The sequence below is a fragment of the Tiliqua scincoides genome, chromosome 4 (assembly GCF_035046505.1).
Source record: "Tiliqua scincoides isolate rTilSci1 chromosome 4, rTilSci1.hap2, whole genome shotgun sequence".
In the NCBI taxonomy this organism is placed as follows: Eukaryota; Metazoa; Chordata; class Lepidosauria; order Squamata; family Scincidae; genus Tiliqua; species Tiliqua scincoides.
Genome location: NC_089824.1, coordinates 10,530,204 through 10,552,400, shown reverse-complemented (window position 1 = coordinate 10,552,400; position 22,197 = coordinate 10,530,204). Strand labels below are relative to the sequence as shown.

The 22,197-nt window shown below is 44.7% G+C and overlaps 2 protein-coding genes across 8 annotated transcripts in view; one reads left to right on the top strand and one right to left on the bottom strand.

Moving 5' to 3' along the window:
• LOC136648140 (dynein axonemal assembly factor 11-like) overlaps positions 1–10,685 on the bottom strand; it is a 58,002-nt gene extending 47,317 nt beyond the window's left edge. For 2 of the 3 annotated variants that reach the window (XM_066624167.1, XM_066624169.1), the window contains exons 1-5: positions 10,439–10,535; positions 7,858–7,948; positions 6,869–7,081; positions 5,442–5,614; positions 1,726–1,764 (exon numbers count right to left, since the gene is read on the bottom strand). In XM_066624167.1, coding sequence (XP_066480264.1) covers positions 1,726–1,764; positions 5,442–5,614; positions 6,869–7,081; positions 7,858–7,948; positions 10,439–10,517 — 595 coding nt within the window. In that variant the 5' untranslated portion in view covers positions 10,518–10,535. The other variant, XM_066624168.1, reaches the window with a different exon arrangement.
• Positions 10,686–13,782: 3,097 nt separating this feature from the next.
• PHF20L1 (PHD finger protein 20 like 1) overlaps positions 13,783–22,197 on the top strand; it is a 63,574-nt gene continuing 55,159 nt past the window's right edge. For all 5 annotated transcript variants that reach the window (XM_066623217.1, XM_066623219.1, XM_066623218.1 and 2 more), the window contains exons 1-2: positions 13,783–13,898; positions 17,034–17,147. In XM_066623217.1, the coding sequence (XP_066479314.1) occupies positions 17,065–17,147 (83 nt within the window). In that variant the 5' untranslated portion in view covers positions 13,783–13,898; positions 17,034–17,064. The remainder of the gene's footprint in view (positions 13,899–17,033; positions 17,148–22,197) is intronic.

The following is a 22,197-nucleotide window of genomic DNA, read 5'->3' as shown; positions in this document are numbered from 1 at the left end:
ATCTCACGCGAATCGGGCAAGATCGCGTACAATCCAAGATGGCAGTGCTCAGGAGAGCTGGGAAGAAGAGGCTTTGGACTATATTACCCGGGAAAGTTTGGGAACTGCTGCCCTTGGAGATTGAATTCAGCTAAAGAACTGCTTTGCACCATCTTGTTTTTAACATGATTATAGCAGTGACTATTGCGTGATGGCTTGGTTGTGCATTTGGGAAGGGGAAGAACTGGTTCAGGGAGATGGTTTGGAGTGATGAGGTAGTGGATGTGGAAATGGTTAAACAATCCCCCCCCATGCCGCCCACTTCTTCTCCACTTCATCTTGCTCCTCTACAAGCTATATTGTCTGAGGAAAAGTAAAGCTTTCCCCATAAACCCCCTGCAAATAATAATTGGGGCAGTGCATTGTTAATCCAGCAGACTGCATGTTCATTCATCCAGCCATCTCAACTGGCAATGCAGAAAGTTTCTAATGCAGGCAAGGCTGAGGAGGAATGAACAGTGAAGCAACACAGTCATATCATTGAGGTGACGCCATCTAGGACTCTAAAGCATTGATGCTGGCCAAGAGGGGAATTAGGTCATCAACTGATCTAATCTCCCTGTTGTTGTTGTTCTTTTCAACCCTACCAAGGACAAGTGTTGCTTCAACCCTACCAGAGGTGTTAGAAAAGCATTTATCTTACTAGTGTTAGTATTGTTTTGAATCTTATTTCTGTATTTTTTTTTTCCCCAAACAGCCTTCAGGACTTTTTTTTTTTTTTTGCTTGCTATAAAATTCTTCCATAAACAGTTTTCTTCTGAAATCTATCAGAAAACATGTGAAACAAACTGTAGCACACAGAAGGTCCTGAAAAAATATTCCGGCACTCATTCTAGAGCCAGTGGCATAGCTAGAGGGGTGCAAAGCAATACATTTTGCAGGGAGCCTCACCACAGCATGCAAGCAGTCCCTCCCCCTCCCCTTCAGAGCCATTCCAATCAGGGGAGCAAAACAGGCATTTTGCTCCCCTGTCCAGAATGGCTCCCTGCAAAACTTAGTGCTTTGCACCCCCTTCTAGCTTTGCCACTGGGCTGGAACTAATAAACTGGTTCTAATAAACAAATAACTGGTTCTAAAAAACATTCAGGGTAACAATTGTTGGCCAAAATGTTCAGGGGCATTTCAAAATTCAACATCCATTTTCCTTGAAATGATAGGCTAGTTATGTAGGATTAGGTTTTTCCCAGTCATTAAAGTTCAGATTCAAGGCAGAGCATGAAGGCCAATTCACCATGGTTTACCATCCTGAGAATGCACTACTATACCATATGCACTACATTACCATAACTTTACACCATGGTTTACCATCCTGAGAATGTGCTATGGTAGGCATTGAGCTTGCACATTCACACATCTTTTCCCTGTTTGATATCCTGGTTTGTTGGCTAACTCTGGTTTGTGTAAACCATATTTTCCTCATATTTGGATGAAGCAGGAAGTTCTAGTTTGGAACACAAGTGGAAATGGAAGCTTTGAATGTCCTTTCTTTGCTCATGAGGGAGAGGGAGAGAAGGGGAGGGGTAACATGCAATCCCAAGATTCTCTGCAGCTTATTCTGGGCTGCAGGAGGCTTCCATCCAAGGACTGATAGAACCTTGCTGGCATGCTGAACAGTATGAGAACATACCTTTAATAAGCAAGTAAAGATATATTATTTCCTGTAATTAGGAAAATAATTTAACTCACTTGATGACGCCAGAGATTTTTCATGGAAGTACTCTTGTTCTGCCAAGAGAAAGGGGAAAGGAGCTGAACGCATCTATTGTCCTGATTTTATGAAAATTACATCTGTTAAAGAAGTAGGTTTGTTGCGTGCTAAATTATATATTTCTGCTGTTTGGGTTGTGCATTCCAAAGAAACACCAATGGTGTCTGTAAAAAAAATGTATAAAACTTGTACTTGTATCCAGTACTTGTATCCAGTACCGTACTTCAAAAGTCTATAAATATATTAGCCAAGGATGACACAAAAATGTTAACTGATAACAATGGACTGTAGATGTTTACACAGGAAAGCTTTTGCAAATTATGCTGATAGTTAAAATTAAAACAGCTTTCAGAGATTGATACAGAGGAAACTGCTGAACAAATACTGTAAAAACTTTTAAAATGTTTTAATGCACAAGATCCCTCAAGGAGCTAGGTTGTGGTGTCAACAGTGGCGCTTGCTCTGGCAGGTGTGAGAAGCATGGTGTTAACACCAGAGCATTAGACAGCAGTGAGTGTACTGCAAAACTGCAGCCACTTGGAGACAGCAGGGCTTTTGGGGATAAAAGCAGCATCTGGAGAAAGGAGAGTGTGCGAGTGTAAAAGGAAGGAGTTTGGAGGAAAGAGGACTGACCAATGGGTTGGCTTGCTGACCGACCGGAGACTGGAGAAACAGATACTGCTGGAGACTGGTATGTGGCTGCCATGGCCAAGAGCTACTGAGACCCAATGTGTTGTTGCAGCTGGAGAGGGAAGGAGTATCTACTGGTTACCTTCCAACTGGTGCTGGGGTTCAATAGTAGTTTTGTGCACCGCTATAGCTAGCTGTGTTTGAGCCAGGGGGACTTAATTAGCTCAAAGTGGGCATAAGTCCTCTAGACCCAGTTTGGAAAGGGAATTTGGCAAAACTTTGTCTGGATGTATTATATAAGTGGTTCTTAATCTGTGATTCAGAATTCTGTGAAAGCTTATCAGGAATTCTTCAGTGACATGAAGAAAGAGCCCATCTGCTTCATGCAGTGCTGGGCTTTCCCTCATTGGAGATTTTCAAGCAGAGTCTGGATGGCCATCTGTTCGGGATGCTGAAATTGCTTGCGCTGAGGAGGTGACTGGGCTAGATGAGCTGAAGTTACTCCCAACTTCTATGATCAGAAATGGCCACAGCCAGGATGTGACCACTGGTGAGACACTCTACTTTCAGAGGAGGGATCTGAGAACACACAGGGAAGAGTGGTGCCAGATTCATCCCCAGAAAAATCATACCAGAAGTTAGGCCCCCCCCCCCCGGTGACTGCAATGCCTTCACTGATGCAATCTAAAGAGATAGCCTGTCCCTCTCTTATAACTGAAGACTCTTCAGATCTCCTTCGCAAGACAAAAAGCTCCCCAGCTCTCTGAGATATCATGTCTGAGAAACAGGACATGGCCCCTTTAAACACCAACCATCCAACCATGTCTTCAAATGCAGAAAAGGTGGAAATGCCAATGGGACAATAGAATTATTTTAGACCTTTGGTTAGCTCCAGATTATTGCTTGTGGCTCATGGGTGCCTTGTATCTGCATGCATTCTTTTTTTAGCTTCTAGAGCTAGAAGCACTAGAGCAGTGTTTCTCAAACTGTGGGTCGGGACCCACTAGGTGGGTTGCGAACCAATTTCAGGTGGGTCCCCATTCATTTCAATATTATATTTTTAACATATTAGACTTGATGCTACCCTGGTAAGTGACTGCATTTGAGGAAATGTAACATAGCTGTATGTTTAACAGGCTGCTATGAAGATGCTTTTAACAATAGTTAATGGGACTTACTCCTGGGTAAACGTGGGTAGAATTGCAGTCTAGGAGTGTTAAAAATTTTCTTGTTTGATGATGTCACTTCCAGTCATGACATCACTTCTAGTGGGTCCTGAAAGATTCTCATTCTAAAAAGTGGGTCTTGGCACTAAAGGAGTGAGAACCACTGCACTAGAGAGTGGTTTTGTTTTTTTTTTGTTTGTTTTCTAAAGCTTCCAGCACACTCAGGTCACATTCTTTTTTTAGATTCTAGTGTGCTAGCCATGCTAGAAATTTTCCTAGCGAACTCGGAGCTAGAAAAGATGACTGCCACCATGCTTATGTCACTTCCGCCTATTTTCACTCAAAATGAATGCAGGAACCTGTCGGAAACATGGTGGCCTCCACAGTGCCACCACAGAGTGTATGGTGACAACATGGCAACACCCATACAATTGATTTCAGTGAGGGGACAACAGTTTGTGGTTTTTAAAATAACCGCGTTGCAACCTGCTAGAAATGTCACTTGTTGATTTTTTCAAGTTAAAAAAAAGAACACAGTTTTAAGCTTGAATCTACCCAGCTCCATGGTGAGCTGTCCATGGTCCTATTTCTCTACCTGGACTCCTGCTAAGGCTCCACGGTCTCCCTGTGGGCCACAACATGGTTTAAAAAAAAATTATTGTTGGTGGGCATCATCCCTATGAGGCAGTGCTCCAAACTCCACTCAGCTGACCCACTCAGCTCTGCCCATCCAAGACTTTCCTTAGCTGGAGGTGGATATTCAAGATTGCTATGACTTACATAACATTTAACTGCCTTTAGGTACCCTGACCGTGAGCACAGCAAAGTGCTTTAAGGGGATTAGGGGTAATATAAGGATGTTATTAATTCAAGAAGGTATTAATTCTAGTTTCTTAATTTAAAAAAATAATTGTTCTTATTCAGGCCATAGGTTTCCAATGTTATCAGTTCACAGACACTTGAGCTTGGCAACAAGAGGAGGAAAATTTCTGTTAGTTATGAGGAAATCGCTGATTCTCTGTTAGTTCTAAAGCGCCACCAGGCAATGAGATTGGTAATGCCTCTGTGATCAGTAGTGCCATAAACAAGTCCTTGAAAGCAGTGTTCTCCTCTACTAATATTCCCCTACAGTAGTGGTTCCCAAATGTTTTTGACTGGTGGGTCCCTTGACCTACTGGGGATGGCTCCCCATTAGGGCTACAATCCTATACATTGTATAGGGTGACAGGTTTTTTATGAGGGTTCCATGGCTCTCCTGACTGGTTTCTGTGGCTCCCCAGTGAGCCACAGTTTGGGAACCAATGCCCTATAGCCACTGAGAATCACTGGGTACATAAAGGGGCATTGTGGGGGAACTATCAGTTCACATGCAGGTATATGGGGCCTAACAGGTCTGGATGGTACCCTGCATGAACTCAGTGTTCATACTAGAATATGTCCCAGAATCCTCTGCAGCACACAGATTGGCAAATATTACTCCTCTGAGAAGTTGACATGGAAAGACTTCTTGAAGCTAGAAAACTTGACTGATATAGGTTCCTTATATCTTGTTTACATCCTTGGCTCCTATCATATTCCTATAAATATGGTCAGCTGTTGGCAGCGGCATAACTAGGGCAGAGGCTGTGGGGTGCCTGCCACAGGTGCTACACCAAGGGGGGGCATATGACTGCCCCTCAGGCTTCACCCTAGTTACAGAAGAGGCACTGGAGGCTTGCACAGAAGACAGAATAGGGGCACAAAGCCATCGCTGCAAGCACCACCTCCTCTGGGAAGCACTCAGAAGTGACTGATGTCAGGCTTTGGGGCAGTGCATTGCTCCTCTGCTTGTAGGCCTTACTTTTACAGAAGCAAATCCTATTATACCAGCAGTACAATGAAGTAAAGTTACTGCTCACCATTGCCATAGTACTGACTGGCATCCACCTTACTGCCACCTTCAAGCCAGGCATCCTCTCCATGCAGTGACTCTATATCATTACAAGCAGTGCTGTTCAGCCACAAATTCGAGGCACTAACATTGAACAGCCCAACAAGGGACCGGCGGATTTTCTTTCTCCTCCTGAATATTCTGGTGGTGTAAAAAGAGAAAAATAAAAGAGAACACCATAAAAGTGGCCTTTAATGGTCAAGATATACAGCTTGTTTACTGCTTAACAGCCTGATCCTATCCCCTGCTTCTCCATAGCAGGCAGTCATACCAACAGAGAAGTGACCAACAACAGGTATGTAAAAAAACCTTTTACTTATTCCTTGGCAGTATCAGAGGCAAAAAGCTAAAACATCTTGCTCAGGACTACATGAACAGCACTTCTAGCCCAAGCCTATGCATGTCTACTCAGAAGTAAGTCCCATTATAGTCAATGGGTCTTACTCCTAGGTAAGTGTGGATAGGATTGCAGCCTTAGGGCACAATCCTAACCCCTTATGTCTGTGCTTTCCAATACTGACATAAGGGCAATGCGGCTCTGAAGTAAGGGAACAAACATTCCCTTACTTTGAGGAGGCCTCCATGAGTGACACCCAACTGCAGGATGCGGCACATGTCCCATTGGCATGGGAAAGCACTGGAAAGCACTGGAAAGCACTGACTGAAGGGGTTAGGACTGCACCCTTAATCTTCTTATAGTTAGGAAGAATGAATGGAAATTGAAAGCGCGTGTGAATATGTGGCTACAACCACAGACGTAGCTCAAAACATGTTGGAGGCAGAAGCTATGAAGGACCAGGGACAACAGGGAGGCGGCGTCCCTTGTCTTTCAAGGAGAACGTCACAGCAAGTGGAAGCCAAGGCTAGCCCAATCTTTAGACAGAGAAGAAGCAGCTGCAAAATACTTGCTTTTCTCACCCTGGCCAAAAACACCTCAGCTTCAACTGCTAGTTGCCCTGGGACTGCTGTAGTGAGGAGAGAAGATTATTCTGGTCTCTGCTATCAGTCACAAGGTTCATGGGTATACGTGAGATTTCCTTGTTGCTTTTTTTTGTATTATAGCAATCTGTTATAAACCACCTTTTAGGATGATGCCATAGCTCAGTGGCACAGCAAATGCTTTGCATGCAGAAGGTCCCAGGTTCGGTGTCTAATATCTCCAGGTTGGCCAAAGTCCAGAACAGACTTTCCTAGTCGGTGTACATATTTCTAAGTTAGAGGGACTAATGCTCTGACTCAGTACACAACAGTTTCACATCGATTTTGGGGATCATTGGATTGAGAGTTGTAGATCTCCAGAACAGATTAATTAAAAAGGAGCATAAAAGTAACTGTACAAAATGTAGGAGGAGTATTCATGCAAAAAATAAACCATATTCAAGCGCCTGCACTTACTTTACTGATTTTTCTTTATAGGTAATACTTGTCTGTGATGGGCTCAGTGTGATGTTGCCATCTTCATCAGACAGAAAACTGTCCTCTGTGAATGTGTAGTAGCCATTAGTGAGAAGCCGAGGGCTCCGACGGCATGCGATGACACAGTCTGTCCAGGGGTCGATGGAACAAAGTTTGTAGGAGCCCTTGTGATCCAGGAAGGCATCTGTGTAACTGAAATGACCAGAAACAAAATATTGTTCTTCACATATAAGAGCATAAGAAAAGCCTCTCTGGATCATGCCAAAAGCACACCTAGCACAGCTTCTTGTATCTCACAGTGGCCTACCAGATGCTCCAGGGAGCACACAAGACAACAGGAGACCTGCATCCTGGTGCCCTCCCTTGCACCTGGCATTCTGAGGAAGTCCACTTCTAAAATCAGGAGGTTGCACATACCCATCACAGCTTTTAACCTGTAATGGACTTTTCCTCCACAAATTTGTCCAATCCCCTTTTAAAGGCATCCAAGCCTAATGCCATCACCACATCCTGTGGCAAGGAGTTCCACAGACTAAATTCCACAGAATATCTGGAGTCCCACAGAGATCTGGCAGGGGATCATCATTTCATTAAAATAACTTATCAACCTTGTTTCCGGGCTCAAATGCCACATGACTTTCAGCCTGTGATTGGAGCTGGTGTGTTTTTTGTATGCCTGAAGTACACCAAGTTGCTGTAACCAGCCCCACACTGGCCAACTTACCTAGAAATCCCCCATTAATGCATGAAAGACACAGCGCTGGCATGCGCGTGAAAGAAAGGAGTGCTCGAAACTTTACTTCTGCACACCTGGATCTCTAACATTAGCAAGGGCTTTACAGTGGCATAGGTTTGATTCAACTCTGGAGAACTGAATTAAATAAATACAGGATCAATGCATAGATTTAGTACACTTCCCCTAGTGTTGTTGTAGAAACGTGATGTACTCTAATTCATTAATGGATTACCTGGGGAAAATGTATTCCAATGCCAGACTCTTCCTAGGCTCCTTTTCAAACAGCAGACTCTTCCTAGGCTCCTTTTCAAACAGCGCAGGACCTGTTGAAGCAGACAACAGATTATCACATGTTCCAACACTGACTCATTGCTTAGGGTCAAGGCACTTATCTGAAGTCAATAGCTGCTGTCAGGTGCAACACAAATATTGGATAAAGATAGTTCTCTCAGATGCCGAACTTCAGGGATGCCTAACACATAAATGCATCAAAATCCAACCTCTCCTTCCAGAATTAAATCATGCTAGAACTTGATTCCACGATTAGGCTCCCCCCCCCCCGCTTCCTGTTTCCTTTCATTTTTCCATATCTTCTCAGGAACTGCTTCTGGGCTTTTATACCGTAACCTTTGATCTTGAAGAGCCAGGGCTGCATCCTGCACACACATCACCTCGCCCTGAACCTGACAGGACCCACTTTTTGTGACAGCCATAGTAGCAAGTAAAATATTCAATTCTCTATTTGTTTAATCCCCCCCCAAAAAACACTCTTAAAAGCCTGCCTGCAGCATTTCCTTCTATGAAAAGAATCTCTTATTGACTCTTGAAAGCCACAGTAAGCCTTTGACATAATCCCCTGGTCCAGACATGCCACTGTAACAATGTATAATTGCAATCTGTGCATATTCTTCCTCTGTTTACCCCACCTCTATATGCCTTCCCTTCCTCTATCACACTCCTGTGTCAACATTTGCACTGTATGCTCTTTGGGGCGGAAACCTAGTCTCTTGTATTTTGGAAACCACCATACTGATAACACCCTGAAAATATATATTAAAAGATATTGTTATTTTTGAAACACATGTGAAGACCAGACTCTTTTGGATCAGACCAAAGGCCCAACTAGTCCAGCATCCTGTTTCCCATTGTGGTCTATCAGCTGCCTTTGGAAAGCCCACAAGCAGTAGGGAAAGGCACACTTTTGTCCCTCCATTGCTACCCTGCAACTGGTATTCAAAGGCATTACTGCCCCTCTGCTTGGAAGTACATCATGAGTAGTAGCCATTGATAGACCTCTACACAATTCATTCCTGCCCATCTCCCAGTGTATGAATTGCAATAGGTTAATTAATGAAATCTGGCATTTAAAAACTTCTCATACAATAAATGAACTTTAGCTTGTCACCTATCCACCAACCCTGCATTTCAAAAGGTATACATAAACACATACACAGAAGCACCTACAAACACCTAGGCATGTATGTTAGTATGTACATATGAGCCAGTCACAGGTGTCTAGTCCTAGGATTACATCAGCAATGTAATCACTGATTCGACTGGTGAACTCAGGCCACCAGTGGGGAGACTGTACACAAGGTGAGCGTCAGATTAATTTAAAAAACCTGTGGACAAAAGCCAAATAAAAAGGTTATTAGCAATATCAGCTTTCAATTTACAGCTGCATTATGGGCAAATCATTTGATGGGTTACATCTTTGATCTGCTTTACTGTGCAGTAGTATTACCTTTCAAACATTTACAGACCTTTGATTTTTAATGACTGAAGCCAAGGCAGCCAGAAGGAAATCAGTGAGGTTCATTTGCAAGCCCGAGGGAAATCATGTACACTTTATGTGGCATGGGGCTTAACTTAAATTCAGAATCCTGGGTTTGTGTCCTGTTTGGTGCTTATAGTCGATGTAAACTCTTGGGTAGGCAAAGATCTCAGCAAAAGGCTATGAGCATAATTCCAGCCTTAGCCACTTTGCTAAGCTAGCAAAACTTTAACGTTACATGTTCAGTACACATCACAAGCTGGTATACAAAGTGAGCAAACATATAATCAGCCCAATCCTAATCAGAGTTGGAAGTCTTGATTTACTCGGAAGGAAAGTTTGTTGACTTAAACAGGGTTTGCTTCTCAGGCTGCAATCCTAACCTGTAAGTAAGTCCCATTGAACTCAATAGGACTTACTTCTTAGTAGGCCTACATAGGATTGTGCCCTAAATCAGTATATTTAGTATTGTGGCCTCAAACTATTAAAACACTTTGGAAGCCAAGGCATTCTGATCATTTTTCCTCATAATAGTGCAAACCTATGATTTTACAGAAGTAAGTCTCACCAATCAATGGGGATTACTTCCTTGAAACTGTGTTTAGGATATATACACACTTTACTGGGATTAAGCCCCATGGTACATAATGGAATTTATTTTGAATAGACATGTCTAAGAATGTGCAGTCATCTTTAAATCAGCAACTCTGCCTAAATGGATATCTCACTATTTTCTTTTCATCATATTATTTGCCCAGTCAACATTTGTGAATATGCCTGTCAAAATGTGTGGAGGCAGAGAGGTAGAAAATCCCAGTAGAAATCTGGGATTAAGCAAGCAAAAACAAAAAAGATAGCCTGTCAAAGAGACAACTAACAAAATAAAATATCTTAATCTGAGTCATTCAAATATTGATCATTTGTCACATCATTACACATAGTTACACAAAGAATCATAACAGATTTAGTTTGCATTCATCTCTCATTGGCTTTGAATCGCTTTGGAATGAAAAGAAGTTCAATGGAATTTGTACTGCACCCATAGAAATTCCCATCTTGACAATGAGTGGAGAAATTTTTTCTTCAGAGATCTGATGACAACTCTGTCCAGAAAACATTATACGGAGTAAAACCTCACAGACCTGGAAAAGCCATGTTGATTGTCACAAAAAGCACACCAGCAGTTTATCCATCCAACAGCAGAGACCAAGGGTCGTAACTGTTCAAATAGCAGAAGCAAAAGGACAGAAGGAACACTGAAAGCTTGCTTGTTTCCTTTTGAAAACAGGCTGTGCAATAGGAAACAGAGACAGAATGAGGTCATATTTCCTGTTAAGTAGCCTCTCACATCACACAAGCCTTCATTTTGAAGAGCCTGTCAAAGATTAGCCCCCTGAAGAGCTGGGCTGCAACTTATTAAGATATGTTCAGCTATAAATAAAAGAGTCATTCTTTTTCCATTGTTCCTGGTGCTGAAGGGCCAGGAAATTGGCAAGACACCCCAGCCACAATGCGTGGTGGTGGACAAGGTATCCCCTCTGTCCAGGAAAAAGGTGTGGGCGGTGGATGAACAGAAACTGCCCATCAAGAAAGGGAGACTAGATTGCATTAAGATCTGGGGGGAAATGGATCTTATGGAAAGGACCTTAGCTTAGTGGTGGAGCACCTGTGAAGCATGCAGAAGGATCTAGATTTGATCCCTGGCATCTACAGGTAGGTTTGGGAAAGAACCTTGTCTTTTACCTGGGACAGTGGCTACCAGCCAGTGTAGAACTGGATGGACCAATGGTCCATCTGACTTGGCAGTGTAATGTGTTCATATACGATCTGGACACCACTGAAAAAAGGCAAAAGGGTAGAATATGTGCACATGGGCATCTGGCTGCTGCACCACATGCACACCCTAGTAGCCAACATTCTCATGCTGCAAAGTCCATCTTTTGAAATACAAATTGTAACTATTGAGGTGGTACAGATCTGAGTTGGACTGAACCACAACTGGTTTCAGATCAAAATTTTGAATGTTTGTGTACTTAAAACACACATACACAAAACAACACCTCTCCCTGAAAGAAGAAAATGCAGACAACAGAGAGAAGGCCGTGTTGGAACTTTTCTTCATGATGTACTTGTGTGGTTTTTACCTTGTGGTATTGTGTGTTATTCACATTGCTGGCCATTGCTGGCGGGGTAATAATAATAATAATATAATAATATACAGTATTTATATACCGCCTTTCTTGGTCTTTATTCAAGACTTTATTCAAGGCGGTTTACAAAGGCAGGCTTATTAAATCCACGCAGGGATTTTTACAAATTGAAAGAAGGTTCTTTCTTTCAAGAACCACTACATTCAAGGTGTTGCACTCCGAACTGGTTTAACATTCTGGCCTCCATCCTCCCATGCTCCGAGCAGATGGAACAGTTCAGCTGCAGCTTGCCAGCTGCTTCAAGGTCGCACGGTGCCGGTGCGAACTGGCGACCTTGTGGATGTTAATCTTCAGGCAAATGGAGGCTCTACCCTCTAGACCACACCTCCTGCCCTCCGTTTTGCTCTGGAGGCCCAGAATGACCCCAAACAAGAGGGGCCACTTGCACACTGTGGTGAAGCGCCGTGCAAAACTTAGTGCTTTGCACCCCCTCTGGCTACGCTACTGATTGTGAGCCCTTTTAGGACAGGGAGGCATTTAGTTATTTGATTTTATCTGTAAATCACTTTGTGAACTTTTGTTTTTGTTGAAAAGCAGTATATAAATACTCTTAATAATATAGCAATAACTTTTGCATTTTTTTTGCATGGTATACAAAATACATTTACATGCAACGGTATATAAATACTCTTAGGGCCCAACCCTATCCAATTTTTCAGTGCTAGTGCAGTTGTGCTCATAGGGTGTGCGCTGCATCCTGTGGTGGAGGGGCAGTCCCTGCGGCCTTCTCAAGGTATGGGAACATGTGTTCCATTACCATGGGGCTGCATTGTGGCTACACTGGAGCTGGAAAGTTGGATAGGATTCGGCTTTTAGGCTACAATCCTATCCACTTTTACCTGGGAGTAAGCCCCATTGACTAAAATGGGATTTACCTGCGAGTAGATATGGATAGGATTGTGCTCTTGATTATATAGTAATGACTTTTGCATTTTTTTGCTTTTAATGCAAAATGTATTTATGTGCAAAGGTATATAAATACCCTTAATAATATAATGCATATGTTGCATAATAATAATGCATAATAATATAATTTATGTACAATGCATTGATATGCAATATATAAATACTCTTAATAACAGTAACGACTAGCAGTTTTTGCTTTTAATGCACAATGCATTTATATGCAACAGTATATAAATACTCTTAATAACATATATTGCATAATAATATAATTATTTCCCCTCCTTCGTTCCCCTCCTCCTCCCCAAGATGGCGGCGGCCGCAAGCGGTGAGACGGTTTGTGGGGACGGCCCCACAAGCGGGCGCACCTGGGCATCCCGGAGGCCGTGTTCGTGGCCCTCAGTTTGGCTGTACTTGTCGTAAGAGGCGACAGCCACCGGGTAGATGGGACTCGTCAGCCTTAAGCTTTAAGGCTTCAGGAGTCAACCTCGAGGCAAAATCCGGAGCCGGAGTCCCTGAGGCAGTTCATGGCTGAACACAGTCACGTTCTGGCAACTCCTCCGATGCCGCTGGAACCAACCGTATTGGCCTCTGCCTTTCCATTGGACCATTTCAGCGACGTGGAGAGGGGGGATTTGCTGCATGGGTAACAGCCTATCTTCCATACCTACTTTATCCAGGCTTCGCGCACTGGAGAGGACACCCTGTTCCAGAACCACCATTCAGAGTGCGATACCATCGTCTTCCGAGACTGAAGGATGCCAACAACAATATAATTAATGCACAATGCATTTATATGCAAAGGTATATAAATACTCTTAAAATACAATATAATTAAAAAAATAAAATACTGTATATTATAGTTTTTGTCTTTTCTCCCTCTGCATTTTTCAGTGCAGGACCATAGAGGCAAAGGGTGTCTCCCTCCCAGCCTTCATTCTTCCCTGCGAAAGCACTCGAAGCTCTGCATGAAGCCACTTCCCTGGTTCCCCGCACGGTCGCCTGGCGCCCGGAAGTGTCTATTAGGAGCCGGAGGTGCTCTTTCTCTCGAGCCCTTTGGAGCGCAGTTCGCGCATGCGCAGTCGGCGCCCGTGCCCGGCGACGGCGTTCCAGCCCGCTCCCTTGTCACGTGGCGGGGGAGGACGCCAGGAGGGAGCGTGGCGCCGCCTGTGGCGGCCTCGCGGACGCCGCCGGCGGCGAGCGTCGCGGGGAAGTGACGTCGGTGTGGGCGCGGGGGCGAGAGGCGGGGCTGCGCGGAGGAGAGGCGATGGGGCTCGCTGAGAAGGCGAAGGGGGGGCGCGGGCGGCGGCGCGGCTGACCTTCCCGGCGGAGCGGCAAGCGGGACGTCCCCGCCCTGCCCTCTCAGGCCCGGGCGGTCGGCGGCGGGTAAGGAAGGCCGGGCGGGGCATCCCGACCCTCGGCGCTGCAGGCCTGCCCCGTCTTCCAGGCCTCCCTCGGCCGGGGGGCTCCTGGGCCTTCTCCCGGTCCAGGCCCTGGGGGCTAAGGCGGCCTTTGCCCTCCCGCAGCACCAGTACAGGTACAGGGTGGGACAGGCTCAAGGAAGTGTTAGTCGGTGGAACTCCTTGCCACATGATACGGGGTCAGGCATCATGTGGTTGGTGGGAGGAGTGGATAGGGGGGTGTTCATTCCCCTCCCACACAACACCAGAACCAAGGACAGCCACTGAAAGTGAGTGTCTGTGGAACTCCTTACCACAGGATATGGTGATAGATAGAGTGGATAGAGAGAGGTTTTCTTTTTCCCTCCCACACAGCACCAGAACCAGGGGATGTCCACTCAAACTGAGTGTCTTTTGAACTCTTTGCCACAGAGTATGGTGATGGATAGAGAGATGTTTTTTCCATATAACACCAGAACCATCGGACAGCCCCTCAAATTGAGTGTTGGGAGAGTTAGGACAGACAAAAGAAAATATTTCTTTACTAGCATGTAGGTAGTTTGTGGAACTCATTGCCACAGTATGTAGTGATGGCATCTGGCCTAGATGCTTTGGGATGGAGAGAGTGGATGGAGGGGTGTTCTTTCTCCTCCCACACGACACCAGAACCAGGGGACACCCACTAAAATTGTATGTTATGAGAGTTAGGACAGACAAAAGAAAATATTTCTTTAACGGGTGTAGTTCATCTGTGGAACTCCTTGCCACGGGATGCGGGGGTGGTACCTGGCCCAGATGAGTTCAATTTTATCAGACAGCAGAATGGTGTCCGCCTATTGGCCTTCACTGCTCCTTTTTCTCATTCTACTCCTTGGATTGGAAAAGGAAGAAGGGAGCAGAGAGGAAATGCAGAGTGGAGGAGAGTGATGAGCTCTTTACTCAGCATGTAATTGATCTGTGGAACTCATTGCCCCAGGAGGTGGGGATGGCCTCTGGCCTAGATGCCTTTATAAGGGGATTGGACAGATTTCTAGAAGTAAAGTCCATAACAGGTTACAAGCCGTGATGGGTATGTGCAACCTCTTGATTTTAAAAGTAGGCTACCTCAGCATGCCAGATGCAAGGGACGGCACCAGGTGCAGGTCTCCTGTTGTCTTTGGTGCTTCTTGAGGCATCTGGTGGGCCACTGTGAGATACAGGAAGCTGGATTGGATGGGCTCCCTTTGGCCTGATCCAGCAGGGTTCTTCTCATCCTTTTATAAGATTGTGTTCTCACTCCCCTCACCTTGCAGCGCCAACCCGAAGAATGTAGCTCTCCTCTCAGAACAAGTTCCTGGGTTCAGTGGAGTTGAAGATCCAGTCCTGTCCAGTTTCCCAGCACTGATGCAGCCATGCTAACGGGACACACACTGCATCCTGCTCTTCTTATGTTTGCAGAGCAGCCCTGTTTGTTTCTTGCAGTGGGTCCTGGGCTGTGGCCCTGGCAGCATCTCCCAGTAGGGCAGAGAATAGATTCCTGCCTGAAAGCCTGGAGAGAGATGCTGCCAGCAAGCTGTGACCCCTGACCTCACTCAGTGGAAGGGGGTTTCCTACATTCTTTTGGCAGAGAAAGGATTGAGGTAAAGAAGGGTACCTTTTAAATTCCCTCTCAAAACCCAACTTTTTTCTTTATTAGCACTGCTTCCCTCACACCACCCATTCTCCCTTGTTAATGGCGCCTCCCAGAGCAACCTCTGTTGCCTCTTTCTTCCAATCCTTCCTCAGAGCCCACCTTTTTCGTGAAAAATTTGGATCAATCTGCTTCCTGTATTGCACCATCTAAACCCATCTAATTGCGGTGTCTGTGGAACTCCTTGCCACAGGATGTGGTGACAGCATCTGGCCAGGATGCCTTTAAAAGGGGATTGGACAAGTTTCTGGAGGAAAAATCCATTCCGGGTTACAAGCTATGATGTGTATGTGCAACCTCCTGATTTTAGAAATGGGCTATGTCAGATGCAAGGGAGGGCACCAGGATGCAGGTCTCTTGTTATCTAGTGTGCTCCCTGGGGCATTTGGTGGGCCACTGTGAGATACAGGAAGCTGGACTAGGTGGGCCTATGGCCTGATCCAGTGGGGCTGTTCCTTTGTTCTTATGTTCTAACCTCGATGTCACTACAAGAAAGAATGTAGAAGAACTTCTAGACTGTAAGCCTCTCAGAGCATCCACCTTGGTTTCTCATTCCTTATAAAGCACCTTGTACACGGATGCTGCTATATAATATGAAAATGTGGCAGTTTACGTGGATATCTCCCAAGGAAGGGCACAGACAGTGAAGGACCCTAATTACTAATATTTTTGCCCCCAATTTTTGTGGCAGATGCTGTTGCCCCAACTTTGACTTGATTCTTTGTACCTTTTCTGCTACTGATGGTGTAAGGTTGAGGTGTGGGTTGCATTAGGGTTCTGGGATTTTTGCTCTTGCATCTCGAATCCAGACAATAGTAATAATTTTTTTATACCTTAACACGGAGTGGGTCTGTAGTCTCTGTGGTAACTGGAGAGTTTTTCCCCAGGTAAATAATCATTTCCTATCCTTACAATCAGTCAGGGTAGTGGTTCTCAAACTGAGGCATCGCGACACCCCAGCCAGAGGGCCCTGGACTCTGCCCCCTTAAGGGGCTGGGGTAGGGGGAAAGCAGCGATGCAATCCCCAGGATTGTGTCACTAAGGGGGCGCAGGGGCTGGCATGTACTTACCAGTCCCTGCAGCAGCCTCCCAGGGGTGTGGGGAACCCTGCGTGACCCTCCACAGGGTTCCCTGAGCTTTAGAAATTGAAAGTGGAGTGATTGCACCCCACTTCTAGTTTGCGATCAAGGCAAATATTTTTCTGGCTACTGCTGTTGAGGTCACGAAGATGAAGTGAACTTGATGCAACTACCCTGTTGGTAACTGTGAACATTCAGCAACTTTCCAGTGCTGTGGTTATCGAACAGTGACTCTGAAATCTGTGTTTCTCAAGTCCTTTAATAAGTAAAGTTTAACTATGCTCCCTTCTTTTTTATAGTTTAAAAAATAAATTTAAGAAGAGCCTATTAATGGCTTCTTTTTTGATGGTTATACTTTTTTTTTTCTTTTTAGACCTGAAAAAGAGGAATAGTACCCTGTCAAGATGAGCAGAAAGCCTCCAAATCGTCCTGGGATCACTTTTGAAATTGGTGCTCGTTTGGAAGCATTGGATTACTTACAGAAATGGTATGGAAACTGGTGCCCATGGCCATATACACCATATATGACAGTCCTAAATTAAACATTGTTTTACATTAAATGTATTTTCACTCTTCGTTTATATACTTAGTTTCAGATGTGGTCATTTTCTCTGAAGAAGCGATTAAAGTAGTGAAAAGGATTGGTGAAATAATTTTCACGTAAAATGTTTATGACTAAATTAAGTTGCAGGTTTGCATGTCTGTTGAGTTGTTTTGAGTGCATTTATGGTATTCTGATTCCTGATGGCAAAGGAATAGGCTTTATCTTTCCTGTAGTGTTTCTGTTAATAGCTATACAAGAAATACCCTTTCTTCCAGGATACTTAACAGTAGTGGGTTTCAAACATTTTGGTCTATGGAGAACTTTACATTCCTAAACAAGAGCCCTAAAGCGCCAGAGCACACGCAGAGTGTCACAGGGCTGAGTAGATGGTGTGCCAGGGCTCCTAGGAGCACACTTTGAGAAGTGCTGCTTTAGAGGATGAAGTATATTTTGGGACATGGAAGAGGGCATTTGCTAAGGTTGCATCTAGGATCATTAGATAAAAGTGGGGTGAAAGTTGCCTGGAATGATGTACACTGTGAGACATGGAGCTGTCCTTGAAGGCAACCTGGAATGTTCAGCTGGTGCTGCAGTTTTCAAACTCTCAGGGAGTTTGAAACCCCCAGTAAGTCTTGGTGGGGGGGGGGAGAGATGCAGCAGAGGCAGGGAGGAGGCAAAACCGGAAGCAGAACGCGATGTCTCCACTCTCACTTTCCCTGACCTGGGGAGCTCTGCAGGCGCTCACGCATGGCTCCCTGCACCCAGGGGCGGCTTCTGCAGGGACTGGAGAGTGTACCCCAGTCCCTGCAGCCCCATTAGAAGGGAAAGTGGAGAGATCACGCTCTGCTTCTGGTTTAGCGGAGCAGGGTGCTGTTGCTCTGCTTTCACTTTCCCTGACCTGGGGGGCCCTGCTGAAGGTCACGCTTGGGCAAGTGTACCCAAGCCCCTGCAGCCCCCCTGAGCCACGTGATCCTGGGAATCACGCCGCTGCCTCCTCCCTGCCTCCTGGCTGCCTCCGCCCCTTAAGGGGAAAGGGACCAGGACCCTCAGGCTGGGGTGTCGCGATGCTCCAGTTTGAATACCACTGAATATGAAAATGCTGTTCATATCTGATGGATGTCGAAAGGTGTGAATGTAACCGTCTTGGGCTGTGCCTGTGGCCCTGGCTTCCTGTTTGCTTTGGAACTCAAAATGCAGTGATGGTTTTAAGTCTTTGAAGCTCCTCATGTTCTAGGACAGGGGTGCCCAAACCCCGGCCCTGGGGCCACTTGCAGCCCTCAAGGCCTCTCTATGCGGCCCTCAGGGAGCCCCTAGTCTCCAATGAGCCTCTGGCCCTCTGGAGATTTGTTGGAGCCCACACTGGCCTGACGCAACTGCTCTCAGCATGAGGGCAGCTGTTTGACGTCTCATGTGAGCTGTGAATGAGGGTTTCCTCCACTGCTTGTTGTTTCACATCTGTGATGCAGTAGCAGCAGCAAAGGAAAGGCCATCCTAGCTTTGTGCAAGGCCTTTTATAGGCCTTGAGCTATTCCAAGACCTTCATTCATTCATATACGTTCATCTTTAATATATTCATTTATGTCAATTTATTCAAATTTGAAATGTAAATTGATTCGGCCCCCGACACGGTGTCAGAGAGATGATGTGGCCCTCCTGCCAAAAACTTTGGACACCCCTGTTCTAGGACATGCACACCTCAGATAGCACTTTCCATACATCAGTCCCTGTGTTAGCAGCATTCTTCATACCAGGATCTGCTTCACTATGTAAGGTTACGACAGCTGCTGATAGAAATGAGATTTTTATAGGGGATGTTGTGAGGCTATGAAAGACTAATTCCACTCTATTTGCCATTAGTAAAGGTTGCAGACTTTTTTCTGTTTTATGTTATGTTCTGCTAAGTTCTTTTGTTGTAATTGGGAATAGAGGCTATTTTGGTTAACTGTCTTAATTGTTATGGATTAGTTTTATTTTGATTGAATAGTAGATTTTTTGGTTCTAGTAAATTTTGTTTGAGTTAATGGACAAGCAGGATATACAGGTGAGCCCTCCATATCTGTGGGTTTAGGACCCTTGGGTTTGACCCTGTGCCAGTCAGGAGGGCCTCACTGTGCCTCCTGGATGCAACCTGAAGAGTCTTCCAGTCACTTTGGGAGGTAGGCCTCCCAAAGTAGCATGGGGAGCCTGTGTGACCTCCCTGTGCCTCAGAAGTCCTGCCGGAGCCTTCTAAGATACACTTCTGGTTTAGTGAAAAACTGGAAGTGCATCTCAGAAGGCTCCAGCAGGCCTTCTGAGGTGTGGGAAGGCCGTGCACAGCTCCTCTGCACCTCTGGAAAACAGAAGTCTGGAGAACACCTCCAGACATGACCAGAAGACACTTCTGGTTGCACACAAAGGTCCTCTGATGGCCCTGACCTGTGGATTCAGTTTATGTGCAGGTTTCAGTATTGGGGGGGGGGGGGGGTTGTCCAGCAACAGATCTCCAACCAATACCAAGAGCCAACTGTAAATGTGTTAAATAAAATGTATTCAGTGACCATCTCCATCCAGAATTCCAGACACTAGTATGCTCATCAACCTACCTTAGGAGACAACCTTTTTTTAACAGATACTTGATTGGGTGTTGGCCATTCAGCCATTCTCAATGAGAGACAGATGTATCCCTGGGGAGCCTTGGCACATATGAAGGGGGTCACAGACTGAAAACTGTTTGACTGGGGAACCCTGGAACCTGAGAAGAGCTCCTAAGGGCCATAGGACTAGAAAGGCACCTCTCCCTAGAGCCTTTTTTCCTTGTGCAGTGAATATGTGCATGTTGTCAAGTTTTTTGCAGTGTTGAGAGCATATGCAAACTGGTTGGGCAGGTTGCTCATATTGTCTTTGGATAGGTCGGATATGCATATGACATAGCTGATCCGTAGAGTAAAGGGGCATTAAAGAGAAAACGTTATATAAGGTAAATTCTGATATATAAAAAAGGAAGCTATCAATTTTGTGTATGCTGTAAAACATGAGTTTAAAATGTGTTATGGTCATAACTTCAATGCACACCCAGTGATCTAACATAAATGTGACAGGTTTATGATATTTGTTTCATTATTACATGAAAATATTTGTCGGGGACTAGCTCTTTTGAAGTAGCCGTATGTTCATTTTAAAGATTCTGTGCCCTGGCCTAGCTCCAAGGATTCAGGACAATGCTCAAATGCAAATTAAAACAATGCAGTATCTTAAACAGCAGCACTATCAGTAATAAGACCCACAACATTACCCATAAGATCAAGCAGTCAGGGAGCAACTTACTAGTTATACGCCTTGAAGGAATGCATCAGCAACCTGCCCAAAAGGCAGGACTCCATATTTTGGTGAAACTGCAGCAGCGAGGAGTATTGAAATGGGGGTATTGAAATTTTAGCACCTTGTCAGCGTGTTGTGAGTTAAAAAAGGTTGAAAATCACTGTCCTAGACCATCCCCAGTTGGTGTTGAGCCTCTGCTTGAAGATCTCTAGTGAGGGAGAGTCCAGCAGCTCCCTTGGCAATTTGTTCCACTGCTGACCCACCCTTATCGTCAGAAATTTTTTCCTGCTGTCCAGTCGGAATCTCTTTTCTTGCAGTCTATTTATTGAATCTAATTCTACTCTCAAAGGCAGCTAAGAACAAATTTGTCCCTTCTTCTATATGACAGTCCTTCAGATATTTGAAGAGTGCTGTCAAATACCTGAAGGGGTGTCATATGGATGCTCAAACATTTTTTTTCTCTGTACAGAAATGGATTGATTAAAAACTATTGAGCTGCCTCAATAATTTGATAGAATATGAGAATAATCAGTGAATTTCTTCTGAGCGTCTTGCTGTAAGTCGAGGTAGGGGGATAGGGAAAAAAATAGTTGTTTATGCAGTAACGAAACTGATGATTTTGGAATTTTCCTTGACCTAAATTAGTATTCATTGCACCCAAAGGAGTTCATGGTTCAGCCTTTTGATGATTGACTAACAAGGCAATCCTATGCACGATTGCTCAGAAGTCAGTTCCACTGTGTTCAATAGGGCTTACTCCCAGAAAAGTGTGTATAGGATTGCAGCCTAAGGTACCCATTATGTATTCAATATCACCATGAGCTCTGGCAAAATCAGACCATTGATTTTGCTATGGATGTGGCCATCTTTTTCAATAATTTTTTCCTGAGTGGAGGCAGAATATTAGCACCCTAAAGTTTCATTCCAGGTTGTGCATTTGGCTTTTGATATTGTGGAACACCAACCAGAGAACCAATTCTTATTGGTGAAAAGACAAATTTTTAATGTGCTTCCTGACTATCTGAAGAAAAGGAATGTTCCTTGTTTGAGACCAATAATGCTCTAGTTGGAATATTCTTGGAAGATAGGGAGTAGTGGTGTTTTTTTAAAAAGTAAAATCAGTTAAGCTTCCCAGTAACTGTAGTCTGCTGATATGTAAATATCAAGGACTGAGTGTCTTGTACATATCCTTCTCAATACAGCTGTGGGTGGGTGGTAATTGTAGAAGTGGCGTGGCCCTAGTGACAATCTTGTAATCGTAAATTGTACAGGGTGGTTACATTGTTTGACTGAAAGGTGAGTGGAGGTTAAATTATAAACCATGCTTTGCAAGAAGACTTGGAATATTTAATTAAGGTTGCAATCAGTATATGCCTTTGCAGCCCGTTACTGTAGATGAGAAGATTGTGTCTAATTGTACCGGTGTGCCCTGGTATCCACAGGGGTTCCATTCCAGAATCCCTTGTGGTTAACTGAAACTGCATATACCAGGAAAACCCCCCCCCCCCACCTCCTGGAGGCATTAAAAGGTGTTATAAGGCATTAAAAAAGTCTCTTCTGGTTTTATGAAAAACTAGAAGTGACTTTTTTTATTCTAAAACTCAGTTTAAGCCCAGCAGTGACCATGAACGGATGAGTTTGGCCTCTGCTGGGCTCAGAGGACCCTCTGGAGGCGAGGGGAGTAGAGCTCCTCTGG